This window comes from Leguminivora glycinivorella, chromosome 9 (assembly GCF_023078275.1).
Source record: "Leguminivora glycinivorella isolate SPB_JAAS2020 chromosome 9, LegGlyc_1.1, whole genome shotgun sequence".
Classification (NCBI taxonomy): Eukaryota; Metazoa; Arthropoda; class Insecta; order Lepidoptera; family Tortricidae; genus Leguminivora; species Leguminivora glycinivorella.
The window spans coordinates 17,262,944-17,290,893 of NC_062979.1; the positions used below are offsets into that span (position 1 = coordinate 17,262,944).

Here is a 27,950-nt window from a genome sequence, read left to right on the forward strand (position 1 = left end):
CTCGGATAAAAATAAACTTGTGTAATGTGCAGGTACTTATAATTGAAATGAACCATGTTTAAAATAAATAAATAATAAATAAATAAATATTGGGGGACACCTTACACAGATCAACTTAGCCCCAAACTAAGCAAAGCTTGTACTATGGGTGCTAAGCGACGATATACATACTTAAATGGATAAATACATAGAAAACATCCATGACTCAGGAACAAATATCAGTGCTCATCATACAAATAAATGCCCTTACCGGGATTCGAACCCAGGACCGCGGCTTAGCAGGCAGGGTCACTACCGACTGAGCCAGACCGGTCGGTTTAAACAGTATTAAAATAGTTAACAGACTCCTCGAAGGATACAACAGACATGCATACCTATCGTGTACCTATATAAATATTGTTTCGAATAGCTAATTAGGACTGGTCCTCTAATTTTATTTATACTCACATTTGGAATAAATTCTACGAAGCAATTCCAAAATGGAGAGAAGAACGCACTTGGCGATTACACAGTACTCTTTATCCGAGTCCAATATTGTAGTTGCGCTTATTCCAACATGACACCTATGTTATGTTATGGCATGATTTACACGTGAAGTAATAAAAAATAAATTCTACCTCTTAGTTGCCTTTAGAAGCTTCTAATGACTATTTCTATAACTCTGTTACCATACAAAAATAAAATTGTCTTGGACAATTAAGCCTTTATATGATATACGTAATTTTTCTTTGCTAAATTAACTTTGGAGGTACAATAAACAGCCTTTCGTTTTGCAGTTCACACAGATTTTACCTTATATGTCTTTGAGTCCACCGTTCGTCTGCCCACTTCTAACGTTGTCCAGGATTTTGTTTACATACTCTGATGTTTTACCAGCAATTTTTAATTCTGCAAAAAAAAAGATAAATATCTAGTTAGAAAACCAACATAAAAAAACTATTTAAAGCACTAAAGAACTAATGATAAATCGTATTGGAACTACAAGTGTGTGTGTCTGTTTGTTTGTCCGTCTCTCACGGCAAAACGGAGCGACAAATTGACGTGATTTTTTTAAGTGGAGAGAGGTGAAGGGATGGAGAGTGACATAGGCAACTTTTTGCCTCTTTCTAACGCGAGCGAAGCCGTGGGCAAAAGCTAGTATCTCTATAAAATTAATAGTAATACCTGTTGCTGTGTTGACTATATTCTTAACATGAGCATTCCAGTCGACGTTGGTCTGAGCGTTTGTGGCCCTGTTCGCCAGCACCTGCTTTATCTGGCTGATGCCGTTCAGCAGCCGCCCTGCAACATCACATTAACATTACACACTTCAATAATTAAATATACGATGTTTACGATGGCAGAAAATCTAGGGGGCGTCTATTAATCACGTCATACTGCATAGGGGAGGGGGGTCATGGAAAAATCACTAATTATCATCACGGTTGGGGGATTTTGTTTTGTTAGTTTTGTCCTCATCACGTTTACTTAAGTGCGTAGATTCATGTATTGGTTGATTATCCGGCCCGCCACCCGCCACTATAGTAAAAATGCATTTTTGGTGTAAATATGGCCCACCCCTAAAAAATCCTTTACATTTTAGCATCCAATGAAAAAAGTTTGCCCACCAGTCTAGATTGTATTGTTGATAAGATTCGCTTTTGAGCGTCTTCAAATCACAACTCAATATTGTTATTAACATACATGCTGTTTTGTACCTACTACGCGTTTGATGATGTCTGCGCTGTGGATTTGGATGATGGTTCGTCGAGTATCTTTTGAATGTGAAATAAATATGAATATGTTGTTATAACATACATACTGCACAGCAGGCGCTGCACGCTGTTATGCTGATATAGTGGATGTGGTGACAGTTCAGTATAGTATGAAGAAAATAGTTCCAATGAAATCCCACAACATGGCGCGTAGTCGTTTATTTCTGGTCAGGGTTTATATTAATTGTGAGTATGTAAAACCGTATTACGGCTGCTCACGTGGGATTTAGGTATCCGTGTATGTTCGTGATAACGTACATTAATGGTGTACATGATATAAAATAAAGTATAATTACAAAACACGTGTTCTAATGAATAATAATTAACAATTCATAAATTCACCAATCATCGCCACAATCACAATACTTAGGTATATTCATTTTAATTGCAAATTTTATAGGAAAACAAGTATTGTGCACACTTATGGTTTAGATACTAGCTGCTACCCGCAACTCATCTGTGTAGAAAGATGATACAAGATACAAGATACAAAGTATTTATTTGCCAGAATACAGTGGGTGCATAGATGGTAACATACAATCAGTGGTACAGTGTACTCTACTCACAACTGAGCATGCAAAAATTACAAAAATAATCCATTATTTCGTGCAATTAAATTTGAACTACATAAACATACAATAGATAGACAATACTTACATTAAAACAATAATTAATTACATAATTTTGGCTGGATAAATTATTCTTGACTAAAGCTAGCATACAATTTTTTAAATTATTCCTCATTATCATTTTCGTCAGTATTGAAGAACTCATTTATGGAGTAAAAACATTTATTTAATAGCCAATCTGTCAATAATTTCTTAAAATGTTTAGGTGAACAGGTTTTGAAGCCACTTGGTAACTTATTATAGACTTGTATCCCCATACAGTACGCGTTCTGCCTATATATTTGAGTCGTAGCAAGGGGTAAGTGTAACCGAGATCTATACCGTGTTGACCTTGGGAAAACCTGAGCGTGAGTCGGAAACACATTTGGATGTTGATGAACAAATAGTGCCAACTCCCTGATGTACATGCATGGTAATGGCAGGACTCTTGTTGATTGGAACAAAGGTCTGCACGGTTCCAAGTAGTGGGTATTGCATATTGCTCTTAGATACTTCTTTTGAACTAAAAAAACTTGCTTCATATCTACGGAGTTGCCCCAGATTATCAATCCGTAACTCAAAATGGAAGACACGTACCCATGATAAGCTGTCAAAGCTATTTCTTTTGAACAACTAGTACTGAGTCTTCGCAGAGCATATACATATTTTTGGAGTTTCGCACAAATATCCGAAACGTGAATTTTCCAGTTACAGGATTGGTCAATAGTGACACCAAGGAACTTTGTCCTATCTACTTCATCCACATGTTCAATGCCGTGTTGTATATTTAAATTTATACTGATACTTTTTGGGGTCTTAAATTGCATTACCTGGGTCTTATTTACATTAATTTTCAATTTATTATTATTTAACCAATTAATCACATTAAGAAGAGCATCATTTATGTCATCATTAAATTTTAAAATGTCATTTGCTCTAATTATCAAAGTAGTGTCATCAGCAAACATTATGCATCTATGTCCGACATGATCAGGTAAATCATTTACATATAATAATAAATTAATAGTTTAAAAAACACTATAAAACACGCTTTTATAAATGCACGTAAAAGCCAAAAATAAATTATGGATCGTTCAAGTTGTCTCTATTTGTGAGCTGAAGTTTAAAAACTATGTGCTTTTAATTATAATATTTGATTGTAAAAGCGTGGGGCGCTGGAACAGGAAAGACTTTTTGTATAACTTGCTGATAAATCAAATTATGCTATGCTACGGGAAGGAGGTTACACAGATTGACGCGCTAACTGGAGTTGCAGCATGACTAGTAGGTTCTACATTAAACAGTCAAATCAATTAAAAGTCAGTGTTCAAAGTAGGTACCAGTTTGTCGAACTCAGACAAAATATGCGCTAGTAGCGAGGAGAGTCGACAGTCACCGACACTTAGAACGCCGCTTTTTTCCGGTAATCAAAGTACACAAGGGGAAAGTGTCTACAGTGACAGGATGCAGAGTTCTTGTTCGTGGACGAGATATGTTTGGTTCTTTTTGGTAACCCTTAGGCGGCATATGTAAACGTTATGTTCTTATGCAACTTCATTCGCCAGGAAGTTCGGATTAGTATTTGTTTACAAGAAAGTCTTTCCTGTTCCAGCGCCCCACGCTTTTACAATCAAATATTATAATTAAAAGCACATAGTTTTTAAACTTCAGCTCACAAATAGAGACAACTTGAACGATCCATAATTTATTTTTGGCTTTTACGTGCATTTATAAAAGCGTGTTTTATAGTGTTTTTTAAACTATTAATTTATTTTATACTTTTTAGTCATTAATAATGAAATACTTTTAACATTTATACATAAATTTATTTCAAGTAGGCGGATTTTACATGCCATTTGTGACTTAACGTGTACTTATTGCTAATTGCTACTTAATAATAACCAGTGGCTACCTTCTTATTACGGTATTATCATAAAAATGTTTATACCTAGTAAGTTATCCGTAAAAGATAGACCCCCTTTATTTGCTCTTAAGGGTCACAGGAAAACCATTACCCAACTTATTTTAAATAAAACGTTGATCTTTCTTTTATGCGGGGGGCTTCGCCCCCCGAGTCCCCCTTTGTTTGCTCTGAAAGGTCACAAGAAAACGCTAACCCAACTTATTTTAAATACTACGTTAATCTTTCTTTTATGCGGGGAGCTTCGCCCCCCGAGCCCCCCTTTGTTTGCTCTTAAAGGTCACAAGAAAACGCTAACCCAACTTATTCTAAATACTACGTTGATCTTTCTTTCATGCGGGGGGCTTTGCCCCCCGAGGCCCCCTTTTCTTTACTCTTAAGGATCGCAAGAAAACTTTCTTTTTTGTTTTTTTTTCGTGGGGAATGCGTTTACGCATACCACCGGGTCTGAGGTGGTGGGCGACCCGGTCGGTTATGTGGGGCTCGAGGCTGTAAAGAGTCCCCCCTACCCACTAAACCCCACGGTGTCCTCTCACCGCTTTGTGTGCGGGGTCCCGGGAAGCTGTAAAGTGCATCCGCGGCCCCGCAGCGGCCATCCTGGATCAGAATCCCTCGCAGGTCGGGCCATGAGCCGACCGGTCCTCACTGTGGGAGCGCTTCCTGGACACAAGGGTCGCACTCTCCAACTCGAGAGCCAGCGTATTGGGCGGGGGCGCTCTCATGCATCCCTCGCCCGCTGGCTGTCTTTAGGGTGGCAGGTTCCGCACGTGAGCGGCACGTCTGCGACCTATGCATCACAAGAAAACCTTAACCCAACTTCATTTAAATACAACGTTGATCTTTCTTTTATGCGGGGGGCTTCGCCCCCCGAGCCCCCCTTTGTTTGCTCTGAAAGGTCACAAGAAAACGCTATCCCAACTTATTTTAAATACTACGTTAGTCTTTCTTTTATGCGGGGGGCTTCGCCCCCCGAGCCCCCCTTTGTTTGCTCTTAAAGGTCACAAGAAAACGCTAACCCAACTTATCTTAAATACTACGTTGATCTTTCTTTCATGCGGGGGGTTTCGCCCCCCGAGCCCCCCTTTGTTTGCTCTTAAAGGTCACAAGAAAACGCTAAACCAATTTATTTTAAATACTACGTTAATCTTACTTTTATGCGGGGGGATTCGCCCCCCGAGCCCCCCTTTGTTAGCTCTTAAAGCTCACAAGAAAACGCTAACCCAACTGATCTTAAAGACTACGTTGATCTTTCTTTCATGTGGGGGCTTCGCCCCCCGAGCCCCCCTTTGTTTGCTCTTAAAGGTCACAAGAAAACGCTAACCCAACTTATTTTAAATACAACGTTGATCTTTCTTTTATGCGGGGGGCTTCGCCCCCCCGAGCCCCACTTTGTTTGCTCTTAAAGGTCACAAGAAAACGCTAACCCAACTTATTTTAAATACTACGTTAATCTTACTTTTATGCGGGGGGATTCGCCCCCCGAGCCCCCCTTTGATAGCTCTTAAAGCTCACAAGAAAACGCTAACCCAACTGATCTTAAAGACTACGTTGATCTTTCTTTCATGCGGGGGGCTTCGCCCCCCGAGCCCCCCTTTGTTTGCTCTTAAAGGTCACAAGAAAACGCTAACCCAACTTATTCTAAATACTACGTTGATCTTTCTTTCATGCGGGGGGCTTCGCCCCTCGAGCCCCCCTTTGTTTGCTCTTAAAGGTCACAAGAAAACGTTAACCCAATTTATCTTAAATACTACGTTGATCTTTCTTTCATGCGGGGGGCTTCGCCCCCCGAGCCCCCCTTTGTTTGCTCTTAATAAAGGTCACAAGAAAACGCTAAACCAATTTATTCTAAATACTACTTTGATCTTTCTTTCATGCGGGGGGCTTCGCCCCCCGAGCCCCCCTTTGTTTACTCTGAAAGGTCACAAGAAAATGCTTACCCAACTTATTTTAAATACAACGTTGATCTTTCTTTTATGCGGGGGGCTTCGCCCCCCCGAGCCCCACTTTGTTTGCTCTTAAAGGTCACAAGAAAATGCTAACCCAACTTATTTTAAATACTACGTTAATCTTTCTTTTATGCGGGGGGCTTCGCCCCCCGAGCCCCCCTTTGTTTGCTCTTAAAGGTCACAAGAAAACGCTAACCCAACTTATTTTAAATACTGCGTTAATCTTGATCTTATGCGGGGGCTTCGCCCCCCGAGCCCCCCTTTTCGTTACTCTTAAGGGTAAAAAGAAAACCCTAACCCAACTTATTTTAAATACAACGTTTATCTTTCTTTTATGCGGGGGGCTTCGCCCCCCGAGCCCCCCTTTGTTTGCTCTTAAAGGTCACAAGAAAACCCTAACCCAACTTATTTTAAATACAACGTTTATCTTTCTTTTATGCGGGGGGCTTCGCCCCACGAGCCCCCCTTTGTTTACTCTGAAAGGTCACAAGAAAACGCTTACCCAACTTATTTTAAATACTACGTTAATCTTGATCTTATGCGGGGGGCTTCGCCCCCCGAGCCCCCCTTTTCGTTACTCTTAAGGGTAAAAAGAAAACCCTAACCCAACTTATTTTAAATACAACGTTTATCTTTCTTTTATGCGGGGGGCTTCGCCGCCCGAGCCCCCCTTTGTTTGCTCTTAAAGGCCACAAGAAAACCCTAACCCAACTTATTTTAAATACAACGTTTATCTTTCTTTTATGCGGGGGGCTTCGCCACCGAGCCCCCCTTTGTTTGCTCTGAAAGGTCACAAGAAAACGCTAACCCAACTTATTTTAAATACTACGTTAATCTTTCTTTTATGCGGGGGGCTTCGCCCCCCGAGCCCCCCTTTGTTTGCTCTTAAAGGTCACAAGAAAACGCTAACCCAACTTATTCTAAATACTTCGTTGATCTTTCTTTCATGCGAGGGGCTTCGCCCCCCGAGGCCCCCTTTTCTTTACTCTTAAGGATCACAAGAAAACTTAACCCTACTTATTTTAAATACAACGTTGATCTTTCTTTTATGCGGGGGGCCTCGCCCCCCGAGCCCCCCTTTGTTTGCTCTGAAAGCTTACAAGAAAACGCTAACCCAACTTATCTTAAATACTACGTTGATCTTTCTTTCATGCGGTGGGCTTCGCCCCCCGAGCCCCCCTTTGTTTGCTCTGAAAGGTCACAAGAAAACGGTATCCCAACTTATTTTAAATACTACGTTAATCTTTCTTTTATGCGGGGGGCTTCGCCCCCCGAGCCCCCCTTTGTTTGCTCTTAAAGGTCACAAGAAAACGCTAACCCAACTTATCTTAAATACTACGTTGATCTTTCTTTCATGCGGGGCTTCGCCCCCGAGCCCCCTTTGTTTGCTCTGAAAGGTCACAAGAAAACGATATCCCTACTTATTTTAAATACTACGTTAATCTTTCTTTTATGCGGGGGGCTTCGCCCCCCGAGCCCCCCTTTGTTTGCTCTGAAAGCTTACAAGAAAACGCTAACCCAACTTATCTTAAATACTACGTTGATTTTTCTTTCATGCGGTGGGCTTCGCCCCCCGAGCCCCCCTTTGTTTGCTCTGAAAGGTCACAAGAAAACGCTATCCCAACTTATTTTAAATACTACGTTAATCTTTCTTTTATGCGGGGGCTTCGCCCCCCGAGCCCCCCTTTGTTTGCTCTTAAAGGTCACATGAAAACGCTAACCCAACTTATCTTAAATACTACGTTGATCTTTCTTTCATGCGGGGGGCTTCGCCCCCCGAGCCTCCCTTTGTTTGCTCTGAAAGGTCACAAGAAAACGCTATCCCAACTTATTTTAAATACTACGTTAATCTTTCTTTTGTGCGGGGGCTTCGCCCCCCGAGCCCCCCTTTGTTTGCTCTTAAAGGTCACAAGAAAACGCTAACCCAACTTATCTTAAATACTACGTTGATCTTTCTTTCATGCTTCCCCCCTTGAGCCCCCCCTCCTTTTTCTGTTCTTATCTTTCGGCACCATCATCAGGCCTTGAAACCTAATCGTAGTCATAGTTCATTACAAGACTTTTCTAATAAGCCCAAAAACAGCTATGATACGATGTTCCATCATGTAGTTCCAGTTCATATCTTCCGGCTCCATCATCAGACCTTGAAACCTAATCGTAGTCAAAGTTCATTACAAGACTTTTCTAAGAAGCCCAAAAACAGCTATGATACGATGTTCCATCATGTAGTTCCAGTTCATATCTTCCGGCTCCATCATCAGACCTTGAAACCTAATCGTAGTCAAAGTTCATTACAAGACTTTTCTAAGAAGCCCAAAAACAGCTATGACACGATGTTCCATCATGTAGTTCCAGCTCATATCTTCCGGCTCCATCATCAGACCTTGAAACCTAATTGTAGTCAAAGTTCATTACAAGACTTTCCTAAGAAGCCCAAAAACAGCTATGATACGATGTTCCATCATGTAGTTCCAGTTCATGTCTTCCAGCTCCATCATCAGACCTTGAAACCTAATCGTAGTCAAAGTTCATTACAAGACTTTTCTAAGAAACCCAAAAACAGCTATGATACGATGTTCCATCATGTAGTTCCAGTTCATATCTTTCGGCTTCATCATCAGACCTTGAAACCTAATTGTAGTCAAAGTTCATTATAAGACTTTTCTAAGAAACCCAAAAACGGCTATGATACGATGTTCCATCATGTAGTTCCAGTTCTTATCTTCCGACTCCATCATCAGATCAGCTCAACAGTACCATATTATTGTATTGTCATCGGAACTACATATAGCTGCCAATTTTCATTACGCTACGATCCTTGGAAGATGGTTAAATTAGCCTCCGCAGATTCCATTACATAGTTAGTTACATACACGACGACCTAATAAAAGCGTGTTAAAAAGAGTAGTGGGCCAAGTATACTTCCTTGTGGTACACCATTTCGGTTATATGTAAGCTCTGAGCGTATCACACTTTGGTGATTGATAAAAAACAAACAAAACACACATGATGGTGATTGATAAAAAACAAACAAAACCTTTCCTGGACATCAAACTATCTGGACTGCAAAAAAGTATTTCAATTCAATGTCAATGTCCGACAGGAAGGAAGACATCAAACTATCTGGACTGCAAAAAAGTATTTCAATTCAATGTCAATGTCCGACAGGAAGGAGGACCGGCAAAAATGTATGGAGGCTGGTCCAAGAACCAATAGCGACGTGACATATGTCATTAGAAAGGTGTTTCAATATAAGGTCAGTGCGGGCAAGACCGGCATAGTTTATTTGAAATAAAGTTTGAGTGGATAAAACTCTATAATTAATGCAGTCTGGCGTAATGCGCATGGTCCTATGGGATAGAAAATATTATATTTTACAAAGCTTTTACAGTATTTTGGTGAAGTAAGGTACTTTTAAGTGATAAAAATCACTTTTTTTAAGGCTCGGCGGGTTGACCGTCCTCCCGCGATGAGCACGGAAAGACCGTCTAGTGCTTGTTGTCGCGTAATTTCATATGAGACTAGGTTCCAAAATCATGATCATTGTTATTTTACGTAATAACGGGGCAGAATGGGCTAGATAACTATTAAAATAACGTTGAAATTTTGAACATATAAGCATTTTTCTATTTATAAGGCAAGACCGGCATATGTCCCGTAGATGGGGTTCATAACCTTTTCTTTTCAGGTCCAGATATTGCATAATACTGTTTTTCCAACGAACACCTGCGAATACAATTTAGTCACGATATTACAGGCTCATATAAATCCAACTACTTATCTGTTTTTGAAACTATGTTAATTAAGAAAACGTAATAGGATATTAAGATACGTGAATTAGTTTGGTAACATTTCTTAGCAATGCTTGGTTTTGGTATAGTCACTACAGTATGAATGAAGGCGAAATTTTTTACATCACACTCGCACACTAAACGTGATTTTACACGCAGGCGGAGCGTGAGTTATAGAAAAATCGTTCTCCCAAGGGAGTTATGAATTTTCTAGTACCGTATTCAATTTTTTTTTATCTTTTTACATATTTTTATGTTGCAAGTGTGATGAAAAACATTGTGTGTAACTCGGGGAGTATGAATATTACAAACTCGAGTCTTGGAGGAGCTGAGTGGTTCTTTTCTGTTCAAGGATTTTATGTTGCCAGTATAACATATTAATTAAATGAAAAGAGTTTTGATATTATATTTCATGATCGTTTAAAAATTGTTGTAGATTAAGTTCGTACTACTGATTTGCAGTAGGTATATTCATTATTAACATTTTAGTAATTTCCTCATAGGTGACGTGAAAAATTGTATTATGTCACATGGTAGCAAAATTATTTCCACCTTGAGCGTTAATACTTGAATCCCTCACTACGCTCAGGATTCTAATTTTGAATCCCGAGCGTAGCGAGATTAGAGATTCGTTTACTTCGTTCAGGATTCAATAAACACCCTTTGCCCCATTTTGCTCGATTACGACTTCAAAAACTCATAGTAGAGATTCAGATGTCATTAATACATAAATATTTACATAAATATTTGTATACTTAATACATAAATATTTGTTATATACAAGTCATGTCTATACATCTTCCGAAGAATGTATTGATAGAACCTTTTTTTGATGCACTTCCTAACACCAGCGTATATATCGACGAGGAAGACGAAATGATTTTGCTTGAGAAGTGCACAGTTTGTGCCACTAGTCATAGTTTCGATATGACCCTCTGTGCCTCCAGGGTTCAGTTTCTGCCATCTGACGAACAACCTTTATCAAATATGTTTTGTCAAGGGTGCGCAAATATTATGTTTTCTGTTTAAATAAATAATTGGATTCAAAATGCTTACTTTTATTTCTAAAATAGGTACATAAGTAACTCTCTTTTGAAATATTTTTCGCCGGTGGTTGCATAATATACAAACACTACCAACTTAAATATGATGATGAGTAATGCAGTGTAAGTAGGCTTAGTTCTTTTCACCACTTATAATTCTTCACAACTATGTCATTTTTATTGAATACTTTTGAATGATATTAGTAACACCATACGAATCATTACCAAAACTGTATTTCGAAGTTAAAATCAAAAACGGTACAACTATCATAAGCCAAAAACGTACTTATATATTGATATTGTTTACACTCGACTTATTTCCAATAAAGCCTAAAAAAGATTGGCAACTCCTTGTTTATCGTATGCCGGTCTTGCCTTTCTAAGTTACATACTTCAGAACATAAAACAAGAAATTGAACGCGTTTTGAGTAGATTAATAGTACTAATCAGAAAGAACGGTTATTAAATGACTACGTTACACACATGATATACAAATATTCCGACTGCTTCTATTTTATTTTAATTTTTTGCGGAACCATGTTGAACTCGATGCTCGAGTTCGAAACACGAATCAAGTTTATTGTTTACTAGTGTTCGTCCTAGGGTCAAGTGGTCAAGACCAATGGCTTGAGGATGAAAAACTGGTATACCTTCGGAGGTGTGAGAGGCGTAGATATATTAACACAAAAGTTATTGTCAATAGACGGTCTTTCCGGGTAGACGGTCTTCCCCACACTGACCTTACTACAATATTTACTATGGGAGCTCATTTCAAATCACTGTGTAAAAAAAGTTATGGCGATATAAAAACTTATTTTCATAGACGATTTTAAGCAATAAAAACCGGCCAAGAGCGTGTCGGGCCACGCTCAGTGTAGGGTTCCGTAGTTTTCCGTATTTTTCTCAAAAACTACTGAACCTATCAAGTTCAAAACAATTTTCCTAGAAAGTCTTTATAAAGTTCTACTTTTGTGATTTTTTTCATATTTTTTAAACTTATGGTTCAAAAGTTAGAGGGGGGGGGACACATTTTTTTTAACTTTAGGAGCGTTTATTTCCGAAAATATGAGCATTATCAAAAAATGGTTTTAGTAAACCCATATTCATTTTTAAATACCTATTCAACAATATATCACACGTTAGGGTTGAAATGAAAAAAAAAATCACTCCCCACTTTACGTGTAGGGCCCTAATAAAACATTTTTTTCCACTTTTTATTTTTGCACTTTGTCAGCGTGATTGATTTACATATTGGTACCAAATTTCAGCTTTCTAGTGCTAACGGTCACTGAGATTATCCGCGGATGGACGGACGGACAGACAGACATGGCGAAACTATAAGGGTTCCTAGTTGACTACGGAACCCTAAAAATTAATTATTTCGTATTCCATGTCGTTACAGTGCTAGTTAAAACGTGTTTATGAGTAGTTCTGGGGGGTGCAGATTGCCTGTAGGTGCCCTGAAGGGCTGATGACGGCCAAAACCTAAATACCACACTACCGATGTTATGTGTGCACAAGTGCCAACTGTGCGTCGCCCAGATAAACAATTGCAATAATATCTGGGGAGTGCGGAGTGCAGGATTTATCATTAATCAACCTCTATACAATGCACCTCCTGCAATTTTAAATACTATAAATCAAAGAATTCAAATGCCAAATAATCTATACGAGTACGTGCACGACAATCAATTAAATAGACACAGAGTGGCTTTTATTAGATTAGACGCGAATGATCCTCAATTAAACGGATTCCCTCTCCTCACAGAGGATGACGTTAAAATGCTTTCATTAGGATCATACCAATTAAAGCTTGCAAAGTCATACTGCGCAAAACACATAAATAACGGATTGTACTTGATTGAAATATATCGAGACAACATGCTCGAGGATTTCGACGAATATAATATGCCACATAATAATGTATGGCTATTAAGAGTACGCATCCAGTCGAGACATGTAAGAGCAAGAACTTATTACAGTTATATTTCAGTCGACAGGGATCGAGAAGAAGCCATAGAAAAAATATGTAAATATTATTGCAGTTGTTTATCTGGGCGACGCACAGTTGGCACTTGTGCACACATAACATCTGTAGTGTGGTATTTAGGTTTTGGTCGTAATCAGCCCTTCAGGGCACCTACTGGGGACGCTATTGCTATGTCTTGTATGGGAACCCTGCATTTTATGATTAAGCACTGAGACTTGGCACAGTTGTTCATTGGATGGCCCTGAGTAGATAAAGATCGGGAGGCATCGAGAGCCCCCCTTAATTTAGGAGGGAAGAGGGGGGGAAGGCTGGCGCCTCCGCGCTTCCTTTGAAACCATATTTCTCTAAAACTATACAAAATAGGGCATGCAATATATCATTTTCGGATAAATGAAGGACGAGGAATTCATTTTTGGAACAAAAAAAATGTATTTTAGAACAAAAATACAAAATAAAATGGGAAAATCTGAAAACGAGATTTTTTTTTATACATATTATTGCACATTTTATGAAAACTGTAATGGTTTTTTCTAAATAAAAAATATTATTTAATAGCTACATTTATCTAGTTTTAGAAAATGTATAATTTGTTATAGAAATATATTATAGGATGAGTGATAAAAAATAATTTACATCGCCCGATAGGGTGATTTGAATGCTCATTTCAATAAGTTTTGTCAATGATTTCAGGTATAATCACTATTTTTAACACACGAAAGCCGTAATCATTGTAGTTTATGGCTATTTTAGTGATTAATGAACTTAAAATAAAAAAAAATACAAAAATTTTAAAAAATATTAAAAATGTGATAATTTTTTTTAACATTATCCTATTTTGTTCTTTCTACACAATATATATCTAAAAGCAATAAATATCAATAAAAAGCCACATTTATACAGTTTATAAAAATATATAGTTTGTTATATAAATATATTACGAAACGCGAGATAAAAAATAATGAAAGTGACGTGGCAGGGCGATCTTGATGTACGGTACGGGTCAGCTTGTATGATTCGATGAGGTGAGGTAAAGGTACTCAAAGCTCTCAAAAAGTGTAGTTATTTAGAGTACTTCAAATTAAACAACATACTCCTATATAGTCTGAATTTAACTATTTATATTACATGAAATGATCGATTGATATGATAGGTCAGATATATACATCTGATCCTAATACATACATCTTGTGAAATAATAGTTATCTATATGATTTGCATAATTTATGGATAATTCTTACTTGACATATTTATTATTCCAGATCTGCTTCCTGTACTTTGGTTAACGAGTGCCGAAAATAGTTATTAACCAAAAAAGACCGCCAAATTAACAGCATTTCACCGACAAAAGCTGCCTTGCACCATTTTTGTAAGGGTTATAGGTATATCAAGTGTAAGTGTATATCAAGGTGTCCATGTATGGGGTCAACTAAACCCAATTCAAAATTTGCCATTATTTTCTACTTGTGGCTGGACGAAAGTCTGTAACAATTGGGATTTGGGAGCCTACTTGCCCGCAACGTTGCCTGTTGCTGCAGAAACATGCCTCGAAATTGTCGGATGCAGGTATAATAAAAAACAGTGCCGCGTAAGGTGCAACCGTAAAAAAATACTTTTTAAATTAAATGTTCGGAGCTGATGTGCTTATGCAGTGGATGTTGTGATATATACATAATTAAATTCAGACTATTCATGTTGTTTTATTTGAATAACTCAAAATAGCTACACTTTTTGAGAGCCTTGAGTACTAGCCCCGATACACATGTTTTCGTCTAGTCAGACCATTTTTTGAGGTTCTCCTTTGTACAAAAGCAATGTCTTAGTTCAAAAATCATTAATGTTTAATGCTAATACGAATCTAGTTTATTTTTTATGGCACTATTGCGCAATAACTAACTATCATTGATACTGAAAGGAAGAATATGACGATTTTTATTTTATCTTTTATGGATGGGTAAAACCGATTTAAGGGGGCCCAAAGGAAGTAACTAAATTCTGCTGGTAAACTAAAAAATCTTCAAGCCTATGCATGCAGAACTGCTTTAGGAGAGGAGAACGTGATTAAGACATTTTTTTGCAATATAAGTCACATGCAATTTTATTTTACAATCAAAATCAACTATATTATAGGACTTTTACAATTTTCTGTACTGGGTCGTGATATACCTACATGTGTAAACGTTATTAGAATAAGTATATTTCTGTATTACTAGACGAACTCCACTGCATAGCGGGTAGTACCTTTACCTCACCTCATCGAATAATGCAACGTAAGATGTACATTAAAATTTTCATTTTCATTATTTTTTATCTCGCGTTTCGTAATATATTTATATAACAAACTATATATTTTTATAAACTGTATAAATGTGGCTTTTTATTGATATTTATTGCTTTTAGATATATATTGTGTAGAAAGAACAAAATAGGATAATGTTAAAAAAAAATATCACATTTTTAATATTTTTTAAAAATTTTGTATTTTTTTTTATTTTAAGTACATTAATCACTAAAATAGCCATAAACTACAATGATTACGGCTTTCGTGTGTTAAAAATAGTGATTATACCTGAAATCATTGACAAAACTTATTGAAATGAGCATTCAAATCACCCTATCGGGCGATGTAAATTATTTTTTATCACTCGTCCTATAATATATTTCTATAACAAATTATACATTTTCTAAAACTAGATAAATGTAGCTATTAAATAATATTTTTTATTTAGAAAAAACCATTACAGTTTTCATAAAATGTGCAATAATATGTATAAAAAAAAATCTCGTTTTCAGATTTTCCCATTTTATTTTGTATTTTTGTTCTAAAATACATTTTTTTTGTTCCAAAAATGAATTCCTCGTCCTTCATTTATCCGAAAATGATATATCGCATGCCCTATTTTGTATAGTTTTAGAGAAATATGGTTTCAAAGGAAGCGCGGCGGCGCCAGCCTTCCCCCCCTCTTCCCTCCTAAATTAAGGGGGGCTCTCAATGCCTCCCGATCTTTATCTACTCAGGGCCACCCACGGAACAACCTGTGCCAAGTCTCAGTGCTTAATCATAAAATGCAGGGTGTTGTGCAATAGCGTCCCCAGTAACCTGCAGGCAATCTTTTTGATGTGATTATAGACGACAATGTAGAACAATAAACTATCATAACTTTTTTATTTTACATTCTGGTAGAGAGTGGCCCTCACCCTCTGCACCCCCCAGACCTACGCACAAACACATTAACTAGCACTGCAATGTCATGGAATACGAAACAATTCATTTTTATTACTTCAAATCGTCTATGGAAATAAGTTTTTTATATCGCCGTAACTTTTTTCACACAGTGATTTTAAATGAGCTCCCATAGTAACTATAGTAGTATATTGAAATACCTTTCTAATGATATATGTCACGTCGCTATTGGTTCTTGGACCAGCCTCCATACATTTTTGCCGGTCCTCATTTCATCTTAATTTTATTAGTTAAAGCGTAACAGATAACAAGCAGACAAATTTTGCATTTATAGTAGAGATGATGCAAATTGATTACAATATTGCATAAATCATATAATTAAACAATGAGTTACTGACTGTAAAGATTGACTAGTCAGACCAAGCTCAGAAAAGTGATAAATGGTACACTTTTATGTATAGGAAATGAAATATAATATTTACTTAACAGTTTCATTTCACCATCTGTACCTACATCTGTACATACTCACGTCACAGCCAAGTTTGCCTGGTCCGACTCTTATACATATAATCTGTGAGTAAAATAATGTTGACTATGTTTTTTAGCAATGTTTAGGATAAAAAATACTAAAAAAATTAGTCCTAGTAGGCTAACCGCCTACAAAGTCTACCTTTGTTATCTATGAATAGGGGGCCGTTCATGTATTTAGAACTATAGAGAGGGGAGGTGGAAATCTATGCTTTGCTTATTTTTACTGACATGGGGAGTAGGGGAGGTTAATGATGATTACGCCATCCGCACCAAGTTGCCAACCCACGCACTGTCTATGCTTGAAAAAAGAATGCATTAGAAGGAAAATATTTAGGTACGTAAGTAACGGGGCCAACAGAGGAGGGGTAAGAGCTCTGCTTACTTTTGCTGACAAGGGGGGTGGGGTAAATAATTATAATAAATCTGTGGAATGAATTGTCGCCTGCGGTATTTCCGGACCGATACGACCTTCAAATCTTCAAGAAAAGAGCGTACACCCATCTTAAAGGCGGGAACGCACCTCCAACACCTCTGGTGTTTCGGGTGTCCATGGGCGGCGGTGATCGCTTACCATCAGGTGACCTGTCTGCTCGTTTGCCTCCTATCCCATAAAAAAAAATCTGCTTACGTAATACCTGAAGAGCCAGTGTTAAAGTAGGTATTATTACATGTACTCACTGTGCTCTTGTTGTAAGCCATACAGCTTGAGTTTGTTGGCCTCGTGCTGCGCCTTCTTCTTGAGCCGACAGGCGCGGGACGCCAGCTTGTTCTTCTCCTTGCGCGTCTTGGGCCGCACGTTGAACGGCAGCTCGCTCACGGGTATCATGTCATTTATTACTTTGCCCAGGTTATCCAGCTCTTTGCCAATTACGTATAGCTTCCTAGGGTTCGGTGTCAAATCGTTGCCATCGCCTTTTCTTGCTTTTCCACTGAAATATAACATAAATAATAATAAATATTATAGGACATTCTTAGCTACCATCCACACTCATTAAGCACGCATGTCTCGCGGCGCGCAACGGACGTCTCCGCCACGCCGCCTGAACGTAATTCAAAAAAACCGGCCAAGAGCGTGTCGGGCCACGCTCAGTGTAGGGTTCCGTAGTTTTCCGTATTTTTCTCAAAAACTACTGAACCTATCAAGTTCAAAATAATTTTCCTAGAAAGTTTTTATAAAGATCTACTATTGTGATTTTTTTCATATTTTTTGAACATAGGGTTCAAAAGTTAGAGGGGGGGGGACGCACTTTTTTTTCCTTTAGAAGCGATTATTTCCGAAAATATTAATATTACCAAAAAACGATCTTAGTAAACCCTTCTTCATTTTTAAATACCTATCCAACAATATATCACACGTTGGGGTTGGAATGAAAAAAAAAATCAGCCCCCACTTTACATGTAGGGGGGGTACACTAATAAAACATTTTTTTTCATTTTTTATTTTTGCACTTTGTTGGCGTGATTGATATGCATATTGGTACCAAATTTCAGCTTTGTAGTGCTTACGGTTACTGAGATTATCCGCGGACGGACGGACGGACGGACGGACGGACGGACGGACGGACGGACGGACGGACGGACGGACGGACAGACAGACATGGCGAAACTATAAGGGTTCCTAGTTGACTACGGAACCCTAAAAACGTCTCCTCGTACATTTTGTATAGGAAGGACGTAAGACGCGCCCCAGGCGGCGTGGCGGCGGCGTGGCGCGCGCCTCAGTGGGGACGGTCCCTTACTCAGATTGACTGAGGCCCACGGTAAACTCAAGAAGGCTTGTGTTGTGGGTACTCAGACAGCGATATATATAATATATAAATACTTATATACATAGAAAACATCCATGACTCAGGAACAAATATCTATGCTCATCACACAAATAAATGCCCTTACCGGGATTCGAACCCGCGGGACCGCGGCGTAGCAGGCAGGGTCACTACCGACTGCGCCAGACCGGTCGTCGAAGTATTCCTTAGCTTGCATCGAACAAAAAGTGTAGGTACGTCTTTCAAGAAAATAGTAGAATCTACACAGACCAAGTTGCTACATGAGGCGAAGGTACAATCAAACTCGATCGAATTGGAGTACCTAGCGACCGACGATTGAAGATTTTTTTATAACAGATTTTACTGGATTTTTTATGGATATAACCATCTCGGGTTTATAAATGCTGGAAATAATTGGATAATCACCTATGTTTGATTCCTCTTACGCTGCACTGTGGACTAAAGACTGGATCCGTGACGCTGTTCAGCACGTGAGGATCCTCTGACTTCTTCTTCAGCACCAGCCGCTGGCCTTTAGGACCTTTAGCTTGCACATTGTACTGCCAGAAATACCTCTCCTTTTTAGAATTCTGTCGCGATTGTTTACTCTCGGATTCGTCGTTCGATTCTGGAAGATAACATATGTTTGTGCTACAAATTCTACATCCCAAATGAGAAGCGATAATAGGAAAATTGAGCAAGTATCACCGTTTTACAACAACACGTGATAGGTTCATCGCCTTTTGGCACGTGTTCCATTTCATAGAACAATGCGAGGAAATCGATAAAACGTATGGAAGTACAAATTAATGTTAGTTTAATGTAATTTTAAGCACACTTTTATAAATTGTATTAGAAGCATATAAACATAAATAGCTACCTATACTACAATACACCTACGACCTTGTACAAAACAGTATGTAGGTATTGTTTGATTAAATAATACGTGATACGAATTGTACATATCGAGAATTTGATTGATCAAGATCGCTCTCAATCTCAGAAAACAAAATAGCTATACCTAATACCTAATAGATATACCTATACCTACTTATAGTTGATAAAATTATATTGGTATTGTATGTTAAAATCAGGGTGACGGACGACGGCTATGACTCTCAGTACACACACTCTGACAAGATGTAGCTCTTACCATCTGGATGCAATGTGTAGGTATTAGGTCTGATAGGAGAACCGGACTACCGATGGAATCGTCGTTTAACGAAAAGAAGGGCAATCGAAATAAGACATCCGAATTTTAATCGTAATAAACGTCGATTCCCCTGTAAACTATTTTTAAGAATTTTTTACTAAAAATATGGAAAAAAAATATTAAAAAATATATTTTCAGTACAGATGGTGTTTTTTATACGCACTAGTGCGAGAAGTGGTTCATTATATGACAGGTCGAAACTTCGGAGGCTCATCTGTACTGAAAAACGTCGTACGATACACGTGCGAAAAGGAAATTCGTAACTCGTGTCGATTTAAAACACTCCCTTCGGTCGTGTTTTAATTTATCGCCACTCGTTTCGAACTTCCTTTTTTACGCACTTGTGTCGTAATGTACTACAGTAGAACCCGCTTAAAACGATTCTGATGGGACCCAGCCAAAAAAGCGTATTATGCGGGAAATCGTATTAAACGAGAAAAAAATGTGATTTTTCATCGTAAACTTTTAATATGGTTACTTTTTCTTGGAGCATTAATTTATTTCTTCTTATTTTTGACATCACCGAACCAAAGACGGGACAAAGAATTCAGAGACTCAACACCGACACTCAACACCGCAGCAGTGATAATGAGCGAAGTGTATGTAGGTAGGTACGAACTATCGCACTAACCGCTGAGTTAGGACGACAAATTACAAATTAATCTTTACGGGTGGCGGTGTCGCCAGAATCGCGTAATTAGTACAGTACAATTAGTTCCGATTATTGTCACCCGCATAAATAAAGTTGTAATGTAATGCAAGGTGAGTGGTTTTAGATGGTGTATTAAGCGGGAACGCGAGTCGTATTAACCGTGAAAAAATGTCTGAAAACAAGTCTCAAATTGTAGGGACCGGCGTAAAATGGCGTATAATGCGGGAAATCGTATTAAACGTGATCGTTTTAACCGGGTTCTACTATCTCGAAATGATTTTCGATTTAGAGACATTGAAAATTTTGAAACGTTGTCAATTGGTGGGCATTTAGGCGGCCTATTTTTTATTAGTAGGTATTATGAATCGGCAGTCGTACATGCAAAAAATTATGATAATCCCGCCTAATCCCGACCATCTGGCAACCCTGGTTGCAATGCCTTGCTCACTTGAATCTTTCGCGCGTAAATTTAAATTTGGCAAAATATTGTTAAAAGAAAAAACATACCATCAGATGATAGATCCTCGTATCTATCGCTATCCTCATCCGTCTCATCCCTGTCGTCCTCGTCCTGGGAGAAGTCCGCCGTACTGGGGCTCAGCAGGCCTCCCGACAGCGAGGACGCGGAGCCAGCTTCAGCCAAGGAACTGGTTGATAGTAAGTGCTTGCGGGGTTCGCGCCTTTGCCATATCTAATAAGGGAAATGTTATATTAGTAAATTATCGTCAAAATTTGATTGTCCCTGGTATGGAATGTAATCCAATGGTTTTATGGAGTGTTATGTTAATGTACATAATTGACATGTCAATGTTAAACCGAGAATCTTAATTACATACAGGCGGCGTGGCGGAGGCGTCCGTTGCGCGCCGCGAGACACGCGACGCCTTTAGCCAGCGTTCCCACTTAAGCGTTGCGTGTCTCGGGGCGCACAACGGACGTCCGCGCCACGCCACCTGAATGTAATTCAAAAAACGTCTCCTCAGTACATTTTGTATAGGAAGGACGTAAGACGCGCCCCAGGTGGCGTAGCGGCGGCGTGGCGCGCGCCGCGCCGCTTGGCGGCGCGTCTTACGTCCTTCCTATACAAAATGTACTGAGGAGATGTTTTTTGAATTACACTGAAGCGGCGTGGCGCAGACGTCCGTTGCGCGCCCCGAGACACGCGACGCTCTGATGTGGCCGGTCCCTAAAGCTAGGAACATACTACGCGGACGTCCGTCCGTCGTAAATCGACCGCGACCGCGACTAAAAAAAAAAGTGTTGCGTGGTGTTTATAACAGTTTTTAAGCGCTCTATTGTTTCTATTATAATGACGTTTACCAAAACAAAGATCATGACCGGCCACATGTAAGATTATCGGTGACTTCTTCTTCTTAGTCGTATACTCTTGTCAGAGTAGTCGTGGTCATTGGGGTCGTTGTGCTGCCTTTTTAATGGTTTCCCGCCATATTGCTCTATTTGCAGCGTTCCGCGCGCAGAGATTTAAGGGTGACCCGGTGAGAGCCCTCACTTGGTCTGTCCATCGCATTGAGGGGCGCAGTCTGGGTCTTGTACCGCCCACTCTTCCCTGAACAACAAGTCTCTCTATGGCGGAGTCTTCCCTACGTGTAACGTGACCGAAATAGCTAAGGGTGCGAGAGTGAACGACATCTGACAGTCTTTGTTTGACTTTGAGCTCCTGAAGAATAGACACTTAGTGCGCCGCTGGGTCCACAATATCCGGAGCATTCTTCTCCAGCACCACATTTCCAAAGCGTCAATGCGTTTTCGTTCACTCTCTCTTACTGTCCATGTTTCAGCCCCGTAGAGAAACACTGGGAAAACGAGAGATCTTACGAGACGAGTTTTCGTTGCCCTTGTGATGTCACGGTCTCTCCAGACCTTGGAGAGTTTCTCCATTGCGGACCGAGTGATGTTTACAAATTTTTTTTTCATTATACCTTATGAAAATGGTTGTTAGCTTAAATAATACTTACATTATTACGTTATATTACGTTTTGTTTATGTTTAAATCAGAATTTATTCAGGACTCACATGCGAGTCATCGGCCCTGCGGAACTGTTTCACCATGACTCATAAGCTGAGTTGCTAGCCCTGAATGGGTTAAAATAAAATATTTTATACCATGCGGCATGCACGAAATAAAGAAAAACATGGACAGAAGTTATTTTTAAATCCAATTACTATTTAATAAGTCAGGTAGAAACATACTATAAAGTAACTTAGTTGACCGTGACGTCACTCAATTCGATTTCATATAAATTCCATATCGACGGCGAAGTAACAAGAACTCCTAAGTACAGGTCGATTACAAAGATATGTATCCACTTTTTCACCTTATTGCATTGTAATAAGGTGAAAAAGTTATACATATCTTTGTAATCGACCTGTACTTAGGAGTTCTTGTTACTTCGCCGTCGATATTAGCAAGTCGTTCAAATTCGTTTTGACAGTTCTCAAAAAAAAAGCTGATTTGACTAGGAGGCAAGTAGCCTATGGTTTTAGGGACCGGCCACACTTAAGAGACGCATGTCTTGCGGCGCACAACGGACGTCTCCGCCACGCCGCCTGAATGTAATTCAAAAAACGTCTCCTCAGTACATTTTGTATAGGAAGGACGTAAGACGCTCTCTGCATGCGTCTCTTAAGTGTGGCCGGTCCCTTATGGAGGTGTTATGTTGATATTTATTAGGGTGGAGCGAAAAAACACTTTTCTGGAATTAGCAAACCTAATAGTTATCAATCAATGCCCCTTAGTCTATGAAGCCTTTGTGCAAATTTTCAGCTTTTTAAATCAACATCTTCTGCCTCCGCATTAGGTTTGAAATTTTGAAAATCTCATACAAACTAGGGTATGCAAACAAACTTAAGGGTCAAAAGCACGTAATTCTTCAATGTTTTGTAACAATAAAGATTTATTTATTACTTTTCATTGAAAACATTACGCACCTGCACTGAATTTCTTAAAGAAGTAATAGTATAATCATGGTTAAATTTTATAATCTAACTAAACGTGAACATTAAACAATAGTCTCGAGTCCACTCAAATATACAGTTTATACAGTAGAGTCCGGTTAGTATAACGACACCGCAGATACCTAACGTCCAACCGCTTACAATAACCGAATAACGGAAGCACAGGTATTTGTTTGGTTTTCATATCTGATATTATGAAAGTACATCCGTTTATTACGACTCCGGTTTTAACGACCAACCGTTTTTTACGACGTAATTTTCCACAAAATCCATCCGTCAAGTCCGGTTACAACGACGAGCGACAACGTTTTTACTAGTAAATTGAGGAAACAAAGCTATTTCCGCCCCAAGCACGGCCCTCTGTCTTGCCTACAAGTACATTTTTGGAGCGTTAGTTTTAATAATTTTAACAATTGGTTCGCCTCGGGTCTAATCTTATAAACTAAATAGAACCAACTTTTTATTTTTCGATTGCGTATAAACTAGTTTTAATTAATAAAATAACCTAACCACAAAATTAAAATTTTGAAAAACCCCCGACCGCGACCTAGTGGACCGATTTTCATGAAACATGGCTAAGAACACTCCCGACTAACACAGCTTTCAAATAAAAAAAACTAAATCGAAATCGGTTCATCCGTTCGGGAGCTACGATGCCACAGACAGACACACACACAGACAGACAAACAGACAGACAGACGGACAGACAGACAGACAGACAGACACATCAAAATTATAACACCCCGTCGTTTTTGCGTCGGGGGTTAAAAATCGATTGTCATTAATTACGTAAATCGAGGTTCAAGGAATGCGACTATTTATTATTACGAATTACGACAATGCAATGGCAATGTCACAGTTTCGTTCCCCTTATTTGCCAAGAAACCTGAAACCGCTATGGGCACTCAAGTTATTTATGGCAACTGAAAATTCAACTTTTTCTTGAAGGTAATGGTAATATTATTGCGATAAAAAAAGTGTTTTTCGGCAGTATTATGTTCAATATACATTATTGATACATATTATTACAAGAAACTACCAAAAATTGCGAAAATAGTGTTAAAAATCGCCAATTTTCAGTATTTTAGCGGCTATTTTGGCGAATGTACTGAAACTAGACAAACTTTGGCGATTCTTGACGCTATTTTCGCAACTTTTTGTAGTTTCTCATAATGATATGTATCAATAACATATACTAAACATAATACTGCCGAAATTTTTTTTTTATCTGAAAGTTGAATTTTTAGGTTTGTATGAGATTTTCAAAATTTCAACCCTAATGCGGAGGCAGAAGATGTTGATTTAAAAAGCTGAAAATTTGCACAAAGGCTTCATAGACTAAGGGGCATTGATTGATAACTATTAGGTGTGCTAATTCCAGAAAAGTGTTTTTTCGCTCCACCCTAATATTTATGACACCCACTTCCTTGTCACACTCAGTCATTGGGCAACCTAAAATGTGTGACAAACAACTCAAACAAGGTAGATAGGTAGAAGGTAGAAAATGTGTGTGAATTTTATTAGAAAAGCAGTTCAATTTTATTAGAAAAGCAGTTCATAAATATTATTGAGTTTATACTTTCCATTTACAATTAGCAATTGTTTTAATACATTTAATGTAATTAATTTATTGATTTAAACTAACATGATCTTCACTCATATTATTAAATTAAAACGGGACTTAATCGCGTAAAACCAGGGGCGGCTCACTCCGCGATCCTATGGCAGCGTTCCCACTTATGCGTCGCGTGTCTCGGGGCGCGCAAGGGGCGTCCGCGCCACGCCGCTTAAGTGTAATTCAAAAAACGTCTCCTCAGTACATTTTGTATAGGAAGGACGTAAGGCGCGCCGCCAAGCGGCGCGGCGCGCGCCCCGCCGCCGCCACGCCACCTGGGGCGCGTCTTACGTCTTTCCTATACAAAATGTACTGAGGAGACGTTTTTTGAATTACACGTAAGCGGCGTGGCGCGGACGCCCCTTGCGCGCCCCGAGACACGCGACGCATAAGTGGGAACGCTGCCTATCGCCGCGCTACAAGTATATCCTGGCGGCCGCGAGTTCGCGGTCTACTCATCAGGGGTGGCGCGCATTCTCACGGAATGCACGTTCGCACTTTCTATTGTTACTTTACGTCGCGAGGTTTTTTTAAGCGATGTCCGCGGGTGGAATGGCTAATAATACTTAGTTAAATAGACATATTGAATAAAATAAGTACTAAAAGACATTCTTATACAGATCTACTACTGATTAAGTTCCACGGAAAAGTTCAATAAGGCTTGTGAAGTTGTGATGTTGGAACCTTGAACAAAAATATATAAATACAGCGTATATACCTAGAAAATACTCAAGACTTGAATATAATAGTATAACATTTAATGTGAGTATTAATTCGTTTGGATCCATTGGTAAATGGTAACCCTATCACCGGACGCCGCGCACGTGCGGCTCGTTTCTTTGTAAGAATGTTGTAGGTATTTAAAAGGCGGCATTTCGGAAACATCAAAGCAGTGGGCCTTCTGTACTTGTACTATTATATATTCTGTGGTAAAACTAACGTTTATATTTAACCAGACGTTTCGGACATGACATTATGTCCATGGTTACAGGTAGGTTTTACGCAATTAAGACTTTAAGACCCGTTTTAATTTATTAATAATAATATAATTAATTTATATCATGATTCATGATATTTGGTATTTATGATTTGTTAAGTAATATTAAAATCATCTACCAGCCACAAACTATTTAAAAGACATGTAAAAAATAAAAATCCCTATTGCACATGTATTTTGTTTGTTATATAATCATTAATAAGTAACTGGTATTTGTAATAAACAAGCTTGACTTATTAGCATAGTAGTGTTTATGCTATTATCTGACTATGACTATCTATATCAGTCTTATGACTTCTATGAATCAGTAAGAACAAAAACAAAGTTGTTTACAAACATGCCTTAAATTTATTCAGTAGGTTGGGAATTCCAGTTGTTTACTTACTTCACATTATTATACTATGAAATACTGATTGAATCTCTTAAGTATATTTTTAGGCATGGTATAATTTCGTATATTTGTAAGTTATCTTATGTATAATAACAGTATACATAACTATTATGGCAAAGTAAATTATGTATGCCCTATTTATTTATTTTGCTCCACTTAAACCTATTGAACTGAAATTTAGCATAAAGACAGCTCAAAGCACAAAGAAGTTTGATTGATTATTTCATTCTCATCCTTTACAGGCAGAAGCTATATAATAAATGTATAAAAATCTGACCTGTTCCATAGTCAGGTGTGTTGGTGCTGATGATGACAATTGCGTGTGCTGTGGCTGCATACTGGGTGTGAATGGTGGCAGCACTGTGGAGGCGGGCACGGACTGGCCCAGGGCTATCTCCCCACTGTAGCCATCAAGCCGCAACAGCAACTCTGGCAGCTGGTTCATTGGCTGAGCAAAACTGGATGATGCTGAGCTGTGTTGACTAGACGGGGAAAATGCCAGCTGTGCTCGGCTGTAAGGACTACAGGGACTCTCTGAAGCATGCACATTAGAGGCTTGAAGGGAGTTAGGAGTGCGGCGAGACCCGCTCATAGCTCCACCTATTTGAATACAATAGCCACTCTCCTCTGGCAGAAGTAAATCGTCAAAATTTAGGTCATCTAGCAATGTATCTGGGTTGGCATTTAATTCGGCAAGAGTGGGCCCTAGTATTAAGTCAGCTTTGTCTACTTGAAATATATCGTCATCATCCATTTTAAAGTTTTCAGTTTTGGTAGAATTGTCTGTGTCAAACGCCATCTTGCTGTAAGTCATTGTCGGGGCATAGGAGCCTGACAAGCTGTCCTGCAGACACAGGTCCAGGTCTGTGCTGAAGTCGCCGAGGTCCGTGCGCCGCTGCGGGATCGGCACGGAGGCCGACACCGAGCCGAGCTCGAACGGGGACTCCTGTTTGATCTCCACCCCCCCATCTAATAGAAAGTCATGTGTGTAAATAGAATCAGACATTGCACGTGTTTGCGTAGCGCGACCTTGACTTAAAATCGTCTCGTTGATAGAGACTGGCGCGCGCTTCCGTCTTTATCGATCGATTCGCTGCGAGACCCACGTGTCCCTGTTTGTGTTTATTTATTCCATCAGATTGTTTATGCAGGCACTATATTTACACTGACCACTTTTTGACCATAGTTAATGGAATTATATGATATTTATCAGTTACATAACGATATCAAAGCATATTAATTCGTAAGCACTCGGTTATTCCATAGACGCGATTATTCACAATGACTTTTGATATCGAATTTGTCAGTAGGGCTAAAAATTGTTTCACAATCACTTGTAACTTTATTCGCACCTCAGTACATCATATAAAAACGAAAATGATGATGAAACAAGATATTTTCAAGTAGAATTGGGATTCACTTCAATTGAAAATATTTTTATCACGACAATAACAAAAACACTCGCCCGTGTACTGTCGAGGAGTAAACAAAGTACATATCTATAATATGTGTATATATTTAGCATATCAAAGGTCATTAAAAAGAGATACAATATACGACACAATTAATTGATAG

The 27,950-nt window shown here is 38.8% G+C and overlaps 1 protein-coding gene across 1 annotated transcript; it reads right to left on the minus strand.

Moving 5' to 3' along the window:
* Window positions 1-197: 197 nt before the first annotated feature.
* LOC125229645 (protein CREBRF homolog) lies at window positions 198-27,847 on the minus strand. Its single transcript, XM_048134532.1, has 6 exons — window positions 26,653-27,847; window positions 20,904-21,087; window positions 18,958-19,159; window positions 17,444-17,694; window positions 1,165-1,281; window positions 198-888 (listed from the first exon to the last, which is right to left on the minus strand). The coding sequence occupies exons 1-6, from the start codon at window positions 27,379-27,381 to the stop codon at window positions 794-796; spliced, it is 1,578 nt and encodes a 525-aa protein (XP_047990489.1). The 5' UTR covers window positions 27,382-27,847; the 3' UTR covers window positions 198-793.
* Window positions 27,848-27,950: the final 103 nt, after the last annotated feature.

Bases quoted from the DNA above. Each gene is read 5' to 3' on its own strand.
- LOC125229645 (XM_048134532.1), bottom strand. From the start codon at position 27,381: ATGTCTGATTCTATTTACACACATGACTTTCTATTAGATGGGGGGGTG. The intron at 21,088-26,652 runs GTCAGATTTTTA...TTCCCTTATTAG, and splicing joins CACACCTGACTATGGAACAG to ATATGGCAAAGGCGCGAACC. The intron at 1,282-17,443 runs GTGAGTACATGT...GTGATGTTGCAG, and splicing joins TGGCTTACAACAAGAGCACA to GGCGGCTGCTGAACGGCATC.